Source organism: Notolabrus celidotus, chromosome 2 (genome assembly GCF_009762535.1).
Source record: "Notolabrus celidotus isolate fNotCel1 chromosome 2, fNotCel1.pri, whole genome shotgun sequence".
Taxonomy (NCBI): Eukaryota; Metazoa; Chordata; class Actinopteri; order Labriformes; family Labridae; genus Notolabrus; species Notolabrus celidotus.
In genome coordinates, this window is record NC_048273.1 from 29,343,259 (window position 1) to 29,363,392 (window position 20,134).

A 20,134-nucleotide genomic window follows, 5' to 3' on the forward strand; every position below is an offset into this window, starting at 1 on the left:
GTGTGTGTGTGTGTGAACTGAGGAGCCCTAATGATGGCGCCTGATATCAGATGCTTGTGGTGTTTTGTACAGAACTGTCAATTTCGACCCCAATTATGGCCGATCTTTTTGCCCTTCAATCTGTATGTTTGCAATAGACACTCATTTTCAAACTCCAATTCACACACGCCCCGGAAACGCACACACATACATTAACAGAGACACACTCAAATACACACAAATGATGCGAGATGACCTTGAAGAGCGTCTGGATAGCTGGCTGTGTGTGTGTGTGTAGGTGTGTAAATGTATCTCTAGCATTTCCAGCTGAATCAGTAATGAGCATTTCATTACTTCAGCCTCAGTTCCCCTGGGAAGAAACACGCGCACACACACACACACACACATATACACATATACACACACACACACACACACACACACACACACACACACACACACACACACACACACACACACACACACACACAGAAACAGAAACAGGAGGAGCATGGTGAAAGGTAGCTGTGGATTATAGCCTATGCAAGTACTTATCAGAACTGAATTATAGTATGATTGAAAAATAGAAAACAGCTGAGAAAGACAGAAAGAGAGGAAGAAAATCAGACTTCATACTGTTAAAATCATAATAAATGATATGGTGGAACTGTATATGCATAGTGCTGACAATGGTGATTTACTGATCACAAAATACGTGTGAAACCTGGCGATAAAAGTAATTTGATACCTGCAATAATCCTGAACGGTATTTTTTATTCAAGCTGCTGTCGTCTGCTAAGTGATGAACTTGCACAAAAAGTTGCACTGGCATGTGGTCAACTTACTGATTCTATATATAGGTGGATGATGCATCACAAAAACGAAGCCAGAACTCTGCACACAAATGACGCTAAATTGCAAAGCTAATGACGAGTCAGTCTGCACGGCAGGAATTGGCTGGTGGATTGGCAGTATTGACACCTCGCTGCTTCAGCTCGCTACAACACATTTAACTCTCTGATAAAGCTGCAGAGATCCCTCAGGTTGGCAAAGTCTACAACAGCACGGACTCTTGTGTCAGTCTAAAGTGGACACTCACAATTACAGAAAGGTCAACGACTCTTGTGTTTGTTGCTTCTCCTCTCTGCCCCTCCTCTGCTCTGCAAATCTGGTGCAAACAGAGCAGCAGGAGCCTCATTAGTCAACAGAATGGATGTAATTTTATCATGAATTTCATGATGTCATGACAACTAAAGTGTCTTGATACCACAGTGGACATGTGACGGTACAAAACGAAAGATCCTCTGGGTAAAAAGTGTAGTTTTGTTTGCAGTAAAGCAGAGTGGAAGGAAGTGGGAATTACAGAGATCATCGTCCCATGATCGTCCCATGCATGCCCATCTTTCTGCCCTGTTATTTGCCTCAGATGTAGTACCGAAAAAAATGGTGGACACTGGTGTTAATTGCAGAAAGATGATTTTGACAAACAAAAAACTTTATGCAGACGATGCAGTGGCCTATACGCGTTGGAGAATAGGAGTAATATGGGAAGCCACTTGAAAAATTGAAAAAGATGAAGAATAAATTCCAATCAGGCCAAAAGGAAGGAATTAGATGAGGCTGTGTCCTCGCTGAATAGTGGCCAAAGACCTCCAGAAATTTTCTGTGGTCGACAGTGAAGGACTCAGAAGGTTAGCAAACAAGCTGGAGGGCATGTATGAATGAACAGCACTTTTATCAGAGTCTATACTTGTGTTCTTTTTTTTTTTTAAATATCGCAATAAGTACCGTATTGGGACTTTTTACAGAGCTATCATATCCTGAGATTTCGATATCCTTACCGCTTTAGTCAACAGAGCTGTCAACCATGGCGTCACACCCATTTTATAGCATCAAATAACTAAAACCTAAACTTCTCCGAAAACAAATCCTGGGACATCGACAAGTGTGATTATAAGTATTTATAATGATGGACTCTTGTTCAGGAAAAAATGTATTTGATGAGTATTTGATGAGTTTTATGGTTTTATCCATATCTCATCTATTAACATGGAAGAGGCAGGCTTTACAACCTATGCTGCAGGAAGTCCCAAATTGTTCTGACTTCACTTAAAGTAATTGATTGCTTGTTAACCTGCACAGGAAGAAGCTGGGCAACCACGTTGTACCTGTCCTGATAAAATAGCTATATAAGAAAGAGCCGTCTTGTTGCTGATGATCTCTCCTGCTTCGTAGCTCCAACAGAGGCATTAATTTCAGTCTGCTTCATAACCAGTTTAAATGTCCTCACTTGAGCTTTCAGAATTGTGGACATCAAACTATGTCTGATTCACTGGTGCCCATTTACCTGTGATAACACAGTCTGAATAGAACTCTGTTTTTGTGGCTTGTTTTCAAATAGCTGTAACACAGTTAAAGATTTGACTTGTGGTGAAGCATCTTTCCAAGGTCACACTCAGTGAGGTTAAACACCGCCTGCAGTCAAATCATAAAACCTTTGGAGGAAACACACAGGGAAAAAAAAACGAGCAGTGAGGGACCGGCTGTGATTGGAGGTGGATGAAAGGATGATCGCAGCAGAGTGATTGGTTGAAGGTTTGACATCCACACGGGCCAGTGGGGGTTGTTGTGTGTGTGTGTGCTGTGTGTGTGTGCGTTGTGTGAATGCTCATTTGAATACTTGAGGAATGAAGCTGGAGGTTCAGAGAGAGAAAAGCAGACAAAGCAAGGGCAACACGATTCTCTCTAAAGGTCAAGTGGTGGAACGAGAGAGAGAGAGAGAGAGAGAGAGAGAGAGAGAGAGAGAGAGAGAGAGAGAGAGAGAGAGGAGAGAGAGAGAGAGAGAGTGATAGAGAGAGGGAGGGAGAGAGAGTGAGAGAGAGAGAGAGAGAGAGAGAGAGAGAGAGCGACAGAGAGAGGGAGAGAGAGAGGGAGCGAGAGAGAGAGAGGGATAGAGGGAGAGAGAGAGAGATAAACAGATGATGCGGAATCAGATTTGCATGAACAAACTCACTCAGGTGTGGAGAAGAGAGGGGGAGCCAAGCAGACAGACAGGAGAGCCGATAATAGGCAAACAGACAGGTTGATAGACAGGCAGGCAGCCAGACATCAGGACATGACAGCAGAGGTAGGAAATGCATGATAGATGTAACATGTCATGAGAGAGAGTCATGCATACTCATAATGAGTTAGTGTTGTTTATTTATTTCACAATAAAAAGAATACAAATATGTTTGGAGAGGTAAATAGCGAACAAACCATCCCTCATAGACTCATACAGGGTAAACATTTACTAAAACTGATCAGTTTAAAAAAACAACTTCACATCTGAAAAAGTGAAGCATTTCAGGAAAAAAGAAAGGAAAAAAGTCAGATTAGTTGCCATACCACTGCCATGACCAACAATTTCTCCCTTCTGTCAGATAGAAATGTTTCTATAGTGAGTATAGTATAGTCAGTATGTCATTTCACATTGCAGTCCGGCATTAAAACATGAGAGCTAAATACACATCAGGAGCTTTACATACACACAACCTTAGGCATGCACTCGCACACACTACCAGCGCTGTTCCGCCCTGCCTGCTATGCCGGTTCACAGCTGCCCCGTCTCTCCTCTGTCACATCCCTGCTACAACGATCACAATATCAAATTATCCCATACATATTTGATAAAATAAGGTATGTCTTATGAAATGGAAGACAGAGATTTTTACCCCATCGAGTTGAGGAATTATGTAATTCCAAATTATTAATGAAATAGTAAACGTAAATATGTGTAAGTGTCAACATACTACAATGGTAATGTTGAAAATAGCTAATTTGAGAGTAATTTGAGTGCCGTAGCTGTACCTGCTTAGATATAGTGATAGTTAGATTATAGTGTAAAGTCAGATTCTCTAATCTTTCTCGGGGCGTTCTGAACAAAACAGAGGGCGTGAAGTCGCTTTGAAAGAGAGAGACAGAGAGAGCAAAGTGAATGTGTAATTCTTTAATGAGCCGTATCTCCAACCCTGAGGATCTATCATTATAACACTGCTGCTTATTAACCACTGCCACATGCTGAACATACACACACATACACACACACTCAGCATGTGCAGAATGACTTCCCTTTCTCTCTGCACATCCTGTTAACCCCTATCCTCCTCCCTCTCTCCTCCTTCTCCTCCCTTGATTACTCTTTGTGTCTGTGTGCTCTTTATATATATGTGTGTGTGTGTGTGTGCGTGCGTGCGTGCGTGCGTGCGTGCGTGCGTGTGCCTGTGTGTGCCTGTGTGTGTGTGTGTGTGTGTGTGCCAAGGCTAGTCATTATAATCAGTGTAAATGCAATATAGCAAAGGACTCCAGGTCAGAGAAAGAGGAGAAATTAAGAGAAAAAAGAGTGGGCAGATTAAAGTAAACGCTAAATCTCAATTATCTTAAAAATAAATTTCACATGTTGTTAATATTTTTTTGGTTCTTTACTAAATAAAGAATACACTGAGCTTCCTGTTCATTTACTGAGGCAACTGGCAGACTTCTTCCTGCTTGCTTGTAGTACTTTGACCCCCAAGACCATAACTAAGCTGCCCTGTGGCATCATGAACAGGTCAGATGGCACTACTATATGTATGTTTTTTTTCTTCAGTCTAAATTTTCTTCTCCTTTGCCGAGCTCTGTACAGACTCAGAGTCAGTGAAAGTCAGTGAAATCCTGGGAGCATGGTCTTTGGCTCCACTGTTTATGTGACACGGGCAACAGTCCAAGAATGGATTTGTTAATGTAGTTATAACAATGAAAAGGTCTGCGCATGGACAGTGGTGACCAGTTGACCAGGGAGTAAAAAGTGCAATGATGTGTGAGGGGTTCACTGCCTGATGTGAGCCTCTGTGCTCCATGAAAGACAGCATCCAACAAATGAAGAGAGTGAGCAGAGCTGTTCATACAAAAATATCCTCATAACAAGTACAGGATAGACGGTGTCAGGAACAAGGATTTGTTGACAAAGAGGATTTAATTGAATGTTCTTCAAAAGATTTTCAACGTGGGGTTTGAAAGAAGGACTTTTTCACACTTGATTGTGATGGCAATTGTTATCATTAGTGAGCAAAAGGTGAGACGTAATGGCTCAAGATTACCTTTCACAGCCCCGCTGTCATGATGTGTGTTCTGGCATCCTAATAAACGTCCAAAAAGCGTAAATATAGGCAACACACGTTTTAACTCTTTCGTCCTGAAATAGCAGTGTATACATTCATACACCTGCATAAAGATTGAATCCTGTTCATATCGCTGTTTTGCTCTTTTACCAAGCAAAGCACTGGTTGTAGAGCTCCTCTGTCTGAAACAATACGTCAACAGAAGATGTACATCTTTTTGTTAATCTTGCATCAGTGTCAGCCATGAGTATAAAACAGTTGATCTGAAGAAAAGTACCACTTTTACTGCAGCTACACTCGTGGTCTGGACACAACATGACATACTGGACATTAAAAAAAGATTGAGACAGTTAAAAACATTCAGATATCTCAAAACAAGATTTATAAAGTTATTAAATAGTATCCAGAACAGACCAAAAGATTTACTCAGTTCTCACTGCCAAACTTTATCAGTCCAATTCTAAACAAAGGCACTTCTGAGTTTGTGCCAAATATTGCCTCCGATTTTTTCACAGGAAACCCGACCCAAGCACGGGTCTAAAACTTAGTATGAAGAAGTAACTCATCTTGTCCCTGGTGACCTTGTTTCTATATGCAGGTCATGGAGAGGCATCAGTATAAGTGTAATGTTGCGTTCACACCAAATGTGAATGATCACTTCATTTGCGAGAATGTTTTGTGTTACTTGCTTAATTTGCTGGAAGAACTTGCTTGTGTGAACAAACAATGTGTATGCGAGAGCCCAAGACGCACATTTTTGTGGGGGGGATCTTTAAGGAGATCCCTTCAAATACCCTTCAGTGCAAAGAGGCTAAAGAGTGCAGTGCTAACTTCCTACTACAACTGATAGCTGGAATCAAGTGGCCGACAAAGTTTGTCACAGCTTACCAGATAATCTGACCTCCTCACTCATTCTCCTCAAAAGTGAGCTTATTCCTTTTTCAGAATAAAAAGTAGGTACTGTCACAAAGTTCAGGGAAGCCGCACAGAGATATTATCAATTTGTCCTAGATACACCAAATGAACCTCCACCAGTCCGTACGTCACACCATATGTCACTGGAGGATCTGCACGCTGATTAGTATTCACGCCCAATTCATTTTCATTTGTGCGCCCTACCAGAACTAGCGTCTATTTGCGTCTTCACATTGACTTACGTGTAATTCTCTTGCACAAATGATCTTATTCGTGGTTGGTGAGAACACCTCATTCATGTCTTTAAAAGTACTTCTATACCTTTCTTTGTAGAGATAGTATTTTTATTTTTATTCAGAATTTTTGGATTTGTGTTTAGATTTATATATTTATTGTCCTTACTGTCTTGTTGTTAAGTACCATTGTTCCATTCACCACGTCGAATTCCTTGTGTGTGCGAGCTCACTTGGCAATAAAACTTTCTTGAATCTTGAATCTTGAATTAGACTATTTCAAAATCAGTTTAAAACTCCTCACAGTGCCTTTAAAACGCAGCAAAAGCGACTGCAGCACAGCCCAAACCGTTGAAGGCAAACAGCAATCATAGTTCTTGATTCTGGGATTGGGTGCCTGCTGATTTCAAGGGAGATGGAGCAGTGTACCACCCCAGGCCACGGCTCTGGATATGTCCCTGACAATCAGCATGAACGTACATTTGCAAACAGCCAATGTATGTGTTTAATATACTCTTAATTATCTAAATAGAGCCTCATCAAAGCAGCATTACACTTCAGATAAATGTATTCACTAATGCAAATCCCTCATTGGTTGCATAACAGGGATAAATTTTGTTTTCAATCAGGACTTGTTACTCTATCAGAAGCATAAAGGCTGCAGCCCTCACATGTTTTACACTCTAATGTTCCGCAGCGCATGCATGTACAAAGAAAGCAGTTTAATTTTATAGCACAGATCAATCCACTCCAACCCGCTCACCATGGGAACTTTTATAGTCACGGGTGCAGATTAGGAGCCCTGCCAGACTTTTTTATTGTTCTTTCTGGCTCCCTTTAGACAAGACGTTATGAATGCAGATCAAACTATCCTCAGGCAGAGAGGGAGGGGGGGGGACACGCTGGAGCACTGGAAAACACTGGCCTTTCCCTTTAAGATGAAATGGCTTCTAAAGGCTTTGTGAATCTGGCCCCAGGGAAGAGGGGGGAGAGGCCAGAGGAGCGAGGCAGAGATGATGGAGGGAAGATACAAGGAGCAGGACAATAAATAGAAAATGGTTCAGCAATATCCTCTTGTACTTTCATTAGCGGGCGCAGGATTACGATAGGAACCGACCACTTCCAGCATTTTAATTACAACTAAACTGCGCTCAGATGTGTTGTAACACAACGGAGGTAACGAGATTACACAGAACACAATCTGAGAGTGTGTTATGTGAAGAGAGGGGACCACACGAAATCCACCACACCTCCTTTCTTTCGCCATCTCTCTGTCTCTGTCTCTCGCTCCCACCCTCTTCCTCTTTCTCTTTCTTCATTGTCATCAAATAAGGACCCATGGGAGGGTGGACCACCTGGTAACCATGGTTACAGGAATTGAGTGCCCCTTGTGAGTACACATTCTTGCACACACAGAAAAAAATACATCTTTGCACTTGGTAAAGATACAAAGAACTCCTGAATAAATATCAGAGTGTTGTTTGAAAGATAAATGTGCTTAAAATTAGCAGTTTTTATTTGCATTTTAATCCTTTAAGGACAAAGATATTAGCTGTAGTTGGGATTTTTTAAGTAAAAAAAATACCAAACAGGTGTGTCTAAAGGAAAGGTTGTTTTTTTTTTAAGAGAGGATCGGTTGCTTCCAGAATATTCTACCATTAGTGGTTGAATGTGACTCATTGCATAGCTAGCAGCATCCACCTCTGCATCCACCACCAACCAACCCCAGTCTACAAAACAGCAATTACAGCGCCACAAGTTCCTTTGTTACTCAGCAGAGAGAGCAGAGAGCAGAAAAGAGAAGCTGTGATTACCTTTACATTATTGACAGTACAGGTCCTGGACGGTCTGAGGGGAGACGGTGCGTTTGGAGAAGCCCGCGGGTAAAGGAGGGATTGTGTCGGTTTGAGGAAAGAAAATCCAATCACTTTAATCTTAGTGAATTCAGCGGGAGGGGAGTGAGAAATGACTAAACGAAAGAGAGAAGAAAAGAGGAAAACTCCCCCGCGGTATAATAATTCTGTAACAGATTGTCTCTAATGGCATCTGCGACATGCATTAGTGTGATTATTATTCCATCACGTTAAGAAAGAAAGCTCTGACTTTCATTGTTGTCTTTCTCTTCATTTTTTATCCCTGGTGTTTATTATGTATTATTTACTTTTCACATACTCTTACAGATGAATTTCTAACATCTTGAAGTAAAAGTCTGGTCAATTTTTACACACTGTTGTCAAGTTCTCAAGCTTTCTCTCTGCTGTTTAAGCACTTAGGGCTGCATGTTTGAAAGGAAGGTAAAATATAAACATGGTTGTGCAACTTTAGCATGAATTAGCAAAAACCCTTTTAATGGCAAGGCCTATAATATCAGTGCAAGTTTTGCAAATCAGATATTGATCCATGTACATAGTCACATGGTCTCATTTTAACTCTGGTAGGCTGTTCACTCATTGAATCCATTCTCATCCTCAACATCTCATTCAGGTGCAGCTTTCTCACCACCAACCTCAAACCTCTTCTGCATAACTAATCAGGTCAGCAAAGCTACCCTGATCACAGAGGACCCATCTCACCCACAACACCACTCCTTTCATTAACTGAAAGACCTTTACTCCCTCCACAAATAACCACCACGAACAAAGTAAAGTGGGCACCTGAACATTTTATTGGCTGCTGTTTCCACAGTCTTTTTATGTACCTGTTCAATATGTTTGAACTGTGTTTTTAAAGACTACTGAGACAGAAAACACAGTCTATCTATCTATCTATCTATCTATCTATCTATCTATCTATCTATCTATCTATCTATCTATCTATCTATCTATCTATCTATCTGTCTATCTATCTATCTATCTATCTAGCTGGGTCTGTGTCATCGTTTAAAACCTCACTAAAAACCTTTTTTCGTCAGGCTTTCTCTGAACTGGTGTGCCATTAATACTTAATTTGTTTATTTTCAGGTAATTCTGACTTCATTATATCTCTGTTTCATCAGCTTGTTTGAGCCTTGTTTTTTAATGTTGTCTGTATGGCACCTTGTAACTCTGGTTTTTGAAAGGTGCATTCCAAATACATGTTTTATTATTATAGTTGAAGAAAAAAGGGTGGATTATAGTAACACAGGAATATAGGTTTATAACCTGCTTGTTGAAATATAGTGGAATGTAATGATGAAATAATGTTGGGTGATTTTGATGAATTTGGAGATCCATTATTGGGGACATTTGGAATAAATTAAAAGTACAATTAAAAATGTGACTCTTTTTTTCCGACTTAACTGCCGTGAAATCACAAATCTTGATAATACATTTTTACAAAGTGCTCTTTAAATGTACCTAATCTTCATTACAGTGAGATCTCAATACTGTGAGAGAAAAACAGCTACAGTGTCACTTTGCCTTGATTATATGCTATCACCTATTTTAAACTGCATATAAGAAAAGCAGCGCTGTATCTCCCCGCTCTTACTGCTCAAATGTCGCTGTGCCTGACCTGTTTCATTGTTTCTAATCTGTGAACAATGTCTGCCAAGTGTTCTCCCTCTCTGGGACTGAGATCAAGTTTTAAATGGACTAAAATCAAATAATAATAAGCTGCGTGTGCTGTCTCAGCATGACTAAAATAACTTCTCACGGTTAACTGGCCAACATAAAATAAAACACAGGCTTGGCGGACAAGATGTTGAAGATTTTAGGCTTGAGTCAGCTCCAGCCTGGATCCCCACATCCACCTCTCATCCTCCTCTTCTCTTTGACTCTCTTCAGTATTAAATGTGACCCAAATGTCATGAGAATTAATTATAAGACAGGATGAATATTCCTTCTTTTGATTCCCCTCTGTTCATTTCTGCAGCCCGAAAGACAGAGAGGAAGAGCAGTTAAGCTCAATCATGAGATGTGCATTAAATAAACAGAGAGTCGATATTGAGGCAGACATGATGAGTCAAGAAACAGCACATGGACTGGATCCATGTCAACTAGTCGCACTGAGAGCTGGTCCATCCATAAAACATGGTGGATTACACACTGAGATGTTGCAGCAACAGATGCATCCTTTGCTTACACACAGCCACACCTTAATCGCAGATATAGTACATGCATCACAAACACGATGCCATAAACACGCCGCTTCCTTCCTGTGAGATAACAAGCTGCACATCTCAACCATTCACATTTAGAGGAGTGTTTGTAGGCAGAATTTTAAAGAGAGGGAGTCAGAGAGCGTGGACAAGCAGATTTACTGTTAGATCCATCCAAAAGACGCATCACAGCAGCTTGCATTTATACATTTGATGGTGTTTTATTCATACATTAGTCATAGTTTGTGATTTAATGGCACAGTAAAAGCAGTAAAAAGTGCAAATAATTCAAAAAAAGCTAATGCTTCTGTGTTATTTATGCGCTCTGATGGATGCTGCATCACTCTTCATCTTGAACATGAGTGTTTATATGCAGAGAGTGCGACAGACTCAAAAATCACCTTCTGTCGCTCTGATCTTTCTTTTTTTTTTTCCCAGGAATTCATTGTGGCCTGAAAGACACTATTTCCTGCTCTGTAGATCATAACCAGCAATTTACTCGGTAAATAGCAAATGTACCACTTTCAGGGCGAGCAGGGGGATGAGTTTCCACTGATCGTACACATGAAGGTCAGCTGAAAGGTTGATGGATGTATAAATAGATGTCGTGCCTTTGTAGCGGTTTAATAGAGGGGTTAGGAGGAGTATGAAGAACAACGATTTTGGAGAGGTATAAACATGATATTTTGTCCGGTTCACTGTGTTTGCATGTTTTTAAGTCATTCTTTTGAAGATTTAAACATAATTAATTGTCTCTTAATTCACCATCTGTTCACACCCTCCCCCTGTGTTTGATGCACACTCTCATGCAAAGCTTCAGTAAAGAGACACACAAAGATATGGGTTTTCTTACTGCAGCTGAAGAGGATTTTTTTTTTTTAAATAGTCTCAACATTATAAGTAAAAGCTATGCGCTGTATAAAACGTGGACTTATACGCAGTGATGTCACCCATTGGTTTCAGAAGAGGTGTTAAGAAGCCAAATGATGGCAGTCTCCTTGTTGGAATGACTGACCACAACTAGCTTCCAACAATCTAGCCTCCAGAGAGGAGGAGTTTAGGCCCACACGGCTACAATGCGCCCTCCAGTTAGTCAAATCAGCCATGCCCCTAATTATGCATCATTATCCATGATTCTTAACCTTATTATAACCATAATCATAAATTATTAAAACTTCATCCCCTGTGGAGTTGTGGTGCAGAGACCGATACTGATGTTTGAACCAGAACTGATTCATTTTGCTGTATAATGGGCATTTTGATTATTTCACACACGGGCTCTCATGAGTTTCCTCGGCTTTTGAAGCCAGCCTCGAGGAAGAACTGCCGTTTTGACACTTCCTTATTGGCTTTACTTTTGAACACCAAAGGTTGTCACTCTATGAACCCTCACTGTGGCTGAAATCCATGGAAAAACAAACATGTTGTTATCACTTCACGCCATACGTGCCGCCAAAGAGATCCTTCACAGTTTTACTTTATGATTCTTTTTTCAATCTTCAATATGAATCATGTGCATTTTTCATCTCAGCCAATAAGTATCATTATTACTCACTTTTTATCTCCTGTCATTTGTGTTTAAGTTTTGTCCGTTAAAATGTTCTCAATAGAAACAAGGTTAGATCTCAGTTTAGGTTCATTGATCCTAAATTCAAATTTGTTTTCGTAAAGTGTGCAAAGTTTCAGTTTTACCCAATGGAATTATTTTTAAAAAGTTGTACTGAAACATGGAAATAAAAGACTTTCAAATCTCTTAAGATATGAAACTTTTCTCACCCACATACCTATAGATGAGGCTCAGGATGATTTTAACACAGGTTTTATTGTTGATTTAGTCATTTTTGTAGGGCAATGACCCTAAAACAATTACTACAATAGTGTGTCCTGCACTTTTAGGATATTATTACTCATGTCTTGCTTTTATTCTCTCTTACCTGCTCTGAAGAAGCTCTCTTTAAATTACTCTGTAACATGACAGTTCAGTTTTGTACCGGCATAGACAACCAAATCCAGAAACCACTACTTGTGTGAAACAAACTAACTGAACACACTTTCAAAACTCAACCTAAACCAAAAGCTTTATGTTCTGCTGTATTTCTATTCAATTACAAAACACATCATGAACAAGATCACCTTTGCAGGACTGACCAGGAAATAAAAGACAAAAAAAAGGTAATTATAATTAGATTACACATGAAAACAGCCGGACACAAGCAAAAAGCCTTTTGCAACAAATCATTAGTGATGAACAAAGAGTTTGTTATTATTCAGCTCCTCTTCTTCTGATCCTTTTGTTTGGTCCTGTCTTTGTACAAACCCTCCCACTGGACTGTTGACGGTCCACAGGCCATGGGTTGGGAACCACTGACCCACAGTGCAGAACCATAAAGAACTAACAAGCCACACTGAGGCTTTACGTCATAGTTCGGAGACACACTCATGACTGCAATAACGACAAGGACAGAGCACAGATAATTAACGCGACAATGACCTTTGACCCTATTACATCCTGGCCTCAGGGGCTTGGAGCCCACTGGCCGATGACTTCACCAGGGTGCTGTGATCCCGAGGGTGACACAACTGGGGTCATGGGTAACAAGGTGATGATGCAGAGAGCAAGCATTGGATTTGAAAATGATTATTAACCGTTTAAGCGAAATCACCTCCAACAATGACACCTCAACTCTGAAATGTATCTTTAAATACAGTACAAACTTAGGGAAAACATGATCAACCAGGCCTAGGGCTATCAGTTCGACCTGGATATAGTTGGCCGGATCATCAACAATACGACCAGAGAATCACCCGTCACAAATCACCCGGGTGTCATGGAAAGTTTCATGACCATAAAGGTGGCCGGGGTCCGCTCGTATGTTCTCGGTAAATCAACGTATGTGTTTTTCCAGTTAAAGATGGACGTGCACTCTAAAGGTTTCCACAGTGAAACAGGAGCAGTGGTATGTGAGCACAATCTGAGGACTGTTTGTCCTTGGCTGTAGAAAACATCAGTGTTAAAAGAAATGCTGGACTGCTTTGAAAGAGTTAGGATTGAAATGATACAAATATATAAACCAACCATCTTATAAAATCATCTTATTGTATGAAACAGTCTCTTACAACATAGGTCATATACAGTATGAGCCATGAACACACTGCTGAAACACATGATGCGAGTCCATTTGTATAACAGGTGTCTGGTGTATTTTCTCTCTCAGTGCTCTTCACTTCAAAGCTGGGGTTGGTAATCAGATTTAGATCCCCTTTTTGTTATACTGGTTAAAATGATCTTAATGTCCCGATGGCAATCAATACATAATGTGTTCTTAAAAAAGTGAAAAAAGCCACTATCTACAGCCGGAGTAAACCTGGGAAAACACCAACCAATCCCTGCCATCAGGAGCCAAACCAATTCTGAAAACCCGTCCTGCCGTTCTGCCCGCCTCCTGCGCGTACATTTCAAGTTTCTTTGTGTTTTTAATTTTCACTATGATAATGTTTTGGTGTTTTCTTACTGCTGAGTGAGACACGAGTTGACATAGTGCAAAACACAAACGATGTACTGAGGACCGGTTTTGGTGTGAGCAGGGGCGGCGTTGTGGAGGAGCTCCGAAGGGAGGGGGGGGAGGGGGGGAGGGGTTAGACGGAGTCCTGAGGAAATGCTACATACAAATTCATGCTAGTTTTCTGTCACTACCAACCCTAGCTTTAAGAATAAGAAAAGTTTTTGGACTTGTTTTTTTTAGAATATTGTAAATATGCATGTGAAATACAATATATCAAATATGTATATGCACAGCACCAGTGACCACTTATCTCTGCTGATCGTATCATGTACATGTATAAATCATGTTTTCTAACAAAAATATCACACCCTGCTTTCCTTTAATGCACAAATGTATCACTCACTGTGAATATGAGGGAAAAGGTGAAAAAGTGTTATTCTTTACCATGCTGTGAATCATCTTGTTTGGCACACTCAGCAGGCATTAAAAATTACAATATATAAATACTCCATCATTTTGCCGGTGGTTGTTTTTGCTTCATTAAGTCATGAAGCAGTCCCACTGTAAATATTAGTCTGTTTTTATTTATGCTCAGATCAGATTTTTTTCTTGACTCCTCATATTACTTTTTAAACGTGGCCTGTATCAGACTCCTTAACTGAGCTGCATGCACAAAATTATCAAAACAAAGACTCCAATGCAGCATAGTGTTTACAAAGTAAACATGGCGGCCTCCTGAAGTAAACATTGTTTATGGTTTCATGTTGAAATTGAAGTGCAGTAGAATGGTGAAGCTATACGCAGATGACAGTGAGGAGGAGGAAGAGGAGAAAGAGAGTCAAAATGGAAATGATAGTTTTTGAATGTGGGTGACTCACGCTCCCATTCGACCCACCAGCACAGTGCTAGAACAAGAGTGACGTCAAAGTTATGCGTATCCTCAGCTGTACACACTGAGGGTGCATTGGAAAAGATTCGACCTGTTTCTGACTTAGGACTGCACTCGAAGGGTCTGAAATACTTGAGTGCTGGGATGCTCATAGGTTAGTAAGTATGTTTCTTTAACTTTTACAATGCTTGCTTTAAACATAACTGCCCATCAAGGGATTTTTTGTGTTAAGGCTCCTCCTTCCAAAGGACAAGAGGATTTCACTTTCTAACAACCTTTGGAGTTTTATATTTGAAAAATCACATCTCCACAGTGCTCACATTAAAAAGAGTATCATAGTTTGAGAGCCCTCTTCAATCCGCTCCTTATCTGAATGCTCACAGTACCACTGGACTTTAAAACTGAATTTCAAGAGGACAGAGAACATCACAGTTGGTCCACATAGAGCAACAGTTTTCTCCTCAACAGTCTAAATAACTGCAAATTTAGACAACATTCACTCGGTGGGATTGCCTCGAGGCTCCCAGGGGTCCCCATATCCCCCTGTAACACCCATGTTTAATGTATAGGAGAAAACAGGATGAATAAGCCAAGAGATAAATGAATAATTAGATTTTATTTTTTCATTCCTGTTTCTAGAGTGACCTGGTTGTTAGTGCATCCTTTATCTGTGGCCAGGGTGGAATAAAACTGCTGAGAGCGGCAGAAAAGAGAGGAAAGAGAGAGGGGAGAGAGGGAGGACAGTTGAATCCATCTCTCAGTACTATCCCTCCCTCCGGGCATTTCCCTGCTGGCAGCAGATATGTGGAGGCTGCAGCATTTTAAAACCTCCACCATGCCAATGAACTCTGAGTGTGTGCTGTCTTTTATTCATGATATGTGTGTGGTGTGTGTGTGTGGTGTTCATATTTCTATTCATGCACATTATATACACTGTGTGTGCAAATTTTTATACAGAGCCCCTATACTTGCTCAGGTACAAGACAAGCCTGCGAGTGTGCATGCATCATATGCATATATGTATGTTTGCAAATGTTTGTTAGCCTTTATTTGCATGGTTTCCTCCGCATCATCTGTTTATCTCTCTCTCTCTCTCTCTCTCCTCTCTCTCTCTCTCCTCTCTCTCTCTCTCTCTCTGTGTATTTATGTGCGTTGGTGTGTATGACTCACCGTTCTCACCAGATGCCTCACAGCCGTCTTCATCATCACAGTCGTCCCCACTGCCTCTCTCTGTCTGTGTGCTTCCTCCCTCCTCTTCCTCCACCTTTACTCTGGCTTTGGTGGCCCAGCCGAGTTCCACTAACAGCTCCTGAACAAAACACAAACATACATAACAACACTTTTTTTTCTCACTCTTCATCAGTTTTGCTCTATGGAAGGTATTTGTAGTAGTTTGTCCATGACTTTGTTGCAGACTGATAAATCCAGCTACAGGTATTATTTTCATTTAGTGTTTAGACATATTCAGGATCACCATAGGGTAGATCTGTAGACTTTGGTGACCCAGGGACTTTTCTAACCCTCTGGCAGCGTTAGAATTGTCTTTGTGTTGTAATCTCTCTTTAATTTCCAGTTTTGTTTACCTCATGTTTCACGTCCTGTTTCCTCCCTGTCTGCATTAGCTATGAGTTATCTGTATGTCTTCCTTGTGTTGTTGATCAGTGATCCATGTCTTGTGATGATTCCCTGTATGTGTATTTTCTCTTGTGTTTCCTAGTCAAGTCTACTGACTTCCGGTTTTACATTGTAGTTCTTGATCCCTGCGTGTCCAGTTTAGTTCCACTTCCTGTCCTTGCATGTTTCCATCCACTTTGATCTCTCATTAGTTTCACCTGAATCCACACCTGTTGCTGGTTACCCCGTGTGTTCCCTCGTGTTTTCAGAGACTTTCTGCTTGGACTTTTGAACTACGTTTTTGTTTCATCTTTTGCCTTCTCTATTCTTCTGTTAACACACCTTCTTCCTGCACGTGGGTCCTCTTCCTTTGTTCCCTTGTTTTGTTTCCATTGCATGTTGTTCTTGCTGGAATGGCCCTTAAATTGTCTTTATTATATTTAATTCATTAATTTCCATCCTGCACGATCAGGTCAAATTACTCTGTCTTATAGTTTGGTGTATTTCTAAATCATGAATTGTTTAAAAGAGGCCCACAGGAAGACTAACATCACACGTTTGTTTGTAACCCACTATTTTGTGGCCTTGAAGTCAGCATTTCTGCTGTTGTCATTCTGTTTGAATAAGTTGCCCACACCGTGTTGTGGTTTGTGTTTGCTTCGAGTCTGTTGTCTTGAATTTTCTCGACGTCTCCTTGTGTGTTGTAACGCCCTTCTTTGTTTCCTGTTCTGTTTTTCTCCCCTTGTCTTCTTTTCTCTGCTGTTGCCACCAATCTAAAGTTTGTGCTTGTGAGTAATATCATAAATATCCTACATGTTGTCTTCTGATGTTATCAGAAGCTACTGCAGTATTCTTACCACATTGTCGAAACACAGGAAGAGGTGCAATCATAAGCTTTATAAATGTGCCAGACTGATATGAAGTCTGTGATCTAGTTATCCCTTGTCTTGCTCTTGCCATTCAGAATTAATAACTATTGTCAAAGCGGTTTCGACCAATCAGAATCAAGTATTTAAACAGGTGGGGGATTAGTAAGGAAGCAGAGTAATAAGTGCTCATTCTGGCATTTATGTTTCAGAGCAAAAGGAGCATACGCTTCAACTCACATTAAAAACAACCACCCAGATATGAGGTCAAAGGTCAACCTTTTATTATGACTGAAGTGCTACATATGAGGGCACATGAGGATGCTTTCATGTCAGTTTTCCCTCTAAAGGCATCACACAGCCAAAGCATAAAAACATAAACACATATACACACACACACACACACACACACACACACATACACAAACAAAGGCTAGGGAGCATGCTAAAGGTTAATTGAGTTCATGTGGTCCCTGTGTGATCCATAATTCCCTGCTGCTCAGCGCAGTCACTGTGTGGGTACTGTCACATGTTATATAATCGTCATGATGAGCTAAAGCCTCATGCTTCCTATAAATAAATATCACGTGACTGAAAAAAAAACCCATCTACTTATTCTAAAGTCGTATATTGAGTTAGGTTGTAGAATTTTCTAAAGTCATGAGGGACAGCATAAACTTTTCAGCCGAATGAGAAACTCCAAATATGGTATTACAGGTTTCCACACAAACACACAACGACAGGATCTTATAATTGGCTCACAGCATGATGAATGTGTATTGCAGAGGGTCAATGTGCGTAATATATGAATGCCAGCTGAAAGCAGAGATAAGGAAAATGGACCACCAGTTTTAAAAAGAAAAACATATTGTGCTGACTTTTATTGTCCCGCGAGATAACAGTTATATTTTTAAAATAGCTGATGCCACCATGATTGTAACATCCATCTTAATGATTTATATTACCTCTGTATGGTTTTAAATACTACAGAGGCCAAAACGGAGGAGGCTCCTATCTGCCCTGAGAATATATTCAATTCAACATCAAAACCGTGCGTAAGCTGTTGCCTGTGACAAAGATATAAACATGTATTGGCTAAGAAAGGCAATAACATAGATTTTCTCCCCACTGTGAGTCTGAAAGGGTGCATTAATAGACCTCCACATGTTTACATCACAACACGCTGGGCATTGGAACTGGTGGTAACATTATAAGAAGTACAACAGGCCTGTTCAATTACACGTTGAGAAGGGACAGATTAAAAAAAATGCCAAGGAACATGATATCTGCTTTTCCTGAATTTAACCCTTCAAGACAGGAATGTAAACATGTAAATGATGCACCTTTTAAATCTATTAAAGTAAGGTAGGCTGTTGTCTGATGAACAATAAATACCACTCCCCTCACTGCCTGTTTTGCAATCAAACCTCAACACTAGTTTTTATTCGGCTCTTGTCATGTCATGAGATATGACTCTTATTTTTTCCTTTTCTTTTGGTCTCAACACTTCTCACTGACTTATTCTCCTGTTGCCTTTTATTGGTCTTATTGTTAATTTTTTCCAATGTTTTTATACCTAATTGGTAAACTTTTGATGCTCCTAAAAAATAACTTGACTCTGAAAGTCATCCCAAAGGAATAACCGTTAATATCAAAAGCGATGAGAAGGGAGATAAAAAAAAGAAAATAATATTGAGCAAGAAACAACTAAAACTAATCTGAGATATGGAAATCTAAACCACCGCTGCCAAGCAACTAACTAGAAAGCGTACTCTCAGGGAGACCCTGGAAGAAAAGCTCCTTTAGGAAACATAAAGACGGCCCAGGGGCATTTAAGGGTGAACAAAACGCTTGGGCGAAAGTAGGCCCAGCGAAAACCAACTACTGTACTAGAAACTAGAAAATGCAATCAAACCTGCAGGAAAATATATCTCAGTTTATACAATGACACACTTTGATGGTTCATACACAGACGGAACCTCTCACTATCTCTGAAGCTGAGACAGTTAGTCAGCACAGAGCACTGAAACTCATAAGCTACTCACACCTGGCCGCAATCAGGGCCATCAGCCACACACACAACACACACACACACACACACACACACACACACACACACACACAACACACACACACACACAACACACACACACAGATGCACCCACCTGACTCTGCTCTGGGATGACTCCCCCGACAAACTCAATGGGTGGTCAGAGTGAGTGAACCTCACAGTATCTGGTTAAACTGGCACAAACCGTTCCAACGGGGCAATGTGAACATCCTGACATTAAAGTGAAGGATCAATTGTTGTTAATGGTGACAGGGCTCAGGGGCAAAGTGAACAGATCTGGAGAATAATGTGTTGCAAACAGACATGACTTCAGTATGTAAGGTGTATCAATATTTGATACAGCGTTAAACAGTAAACCATAGTTTTTGCAGTATTCTCTTCCTAGGCTGCGGTGTGGAAGCAGGTTAGAAACATGTGGAGGGACATCTGGCCTCCTCTGTACAGTAGGCATGGGGCCGCCATGGAAACAATGTGAACCAAGGTTACTATACGACAGCATGTCCGAAGGGACTCAGAGACAGACTCGGCCCTGTGTGCAGTGATTCACCATCATGTCATCCGACTGCAAATGAGGGCTGAGGGAGGACAAAAATACATTATGGCCATGTTTCCACCAGGACTGTGTTTCATCGGTCATGTGGAAAGAAAATACTGAAATTGAATTTGGGTCACGAGACGGTGAAACTCTCCTGTGAAACCAACAGGCCAATAAGTAAAATGATTCCAGGGATGCAGCAGCAGAGCGGCGTGTCCTATCTAATTAAAGACAGGGGACACTTACACTCGTTAGCAAGATGAGGATATTGAGTCTCATGGCCACTAAAAGATACGTGTTCCATTCATTTCTA

The 20,134-nt window shown here is 40.6% G+C and overlaps 1 protein-coding gene across 1 annotated transcript in view; it reads right to left on the bottom strand.

The window, feature by feature from the left end:
• The window catches only part of LOC117826168 (glypican-5-like), a 76,586-nt gene that overhangs the window by 10,799 nt on the left and 45,653 nt on the right, over nt 1–20,134 (bottom strand). The window contains exon 9 of the mRNA XM_034702056.1: nt 15,906–16,044. Coding sequence (XP_034557947.1) covers nt 15,906–16,044 — 139 coding nt within the window. The remainder of the gene's footprint in view (nt 1–15,905; nt 16,045–20,134) is intronic.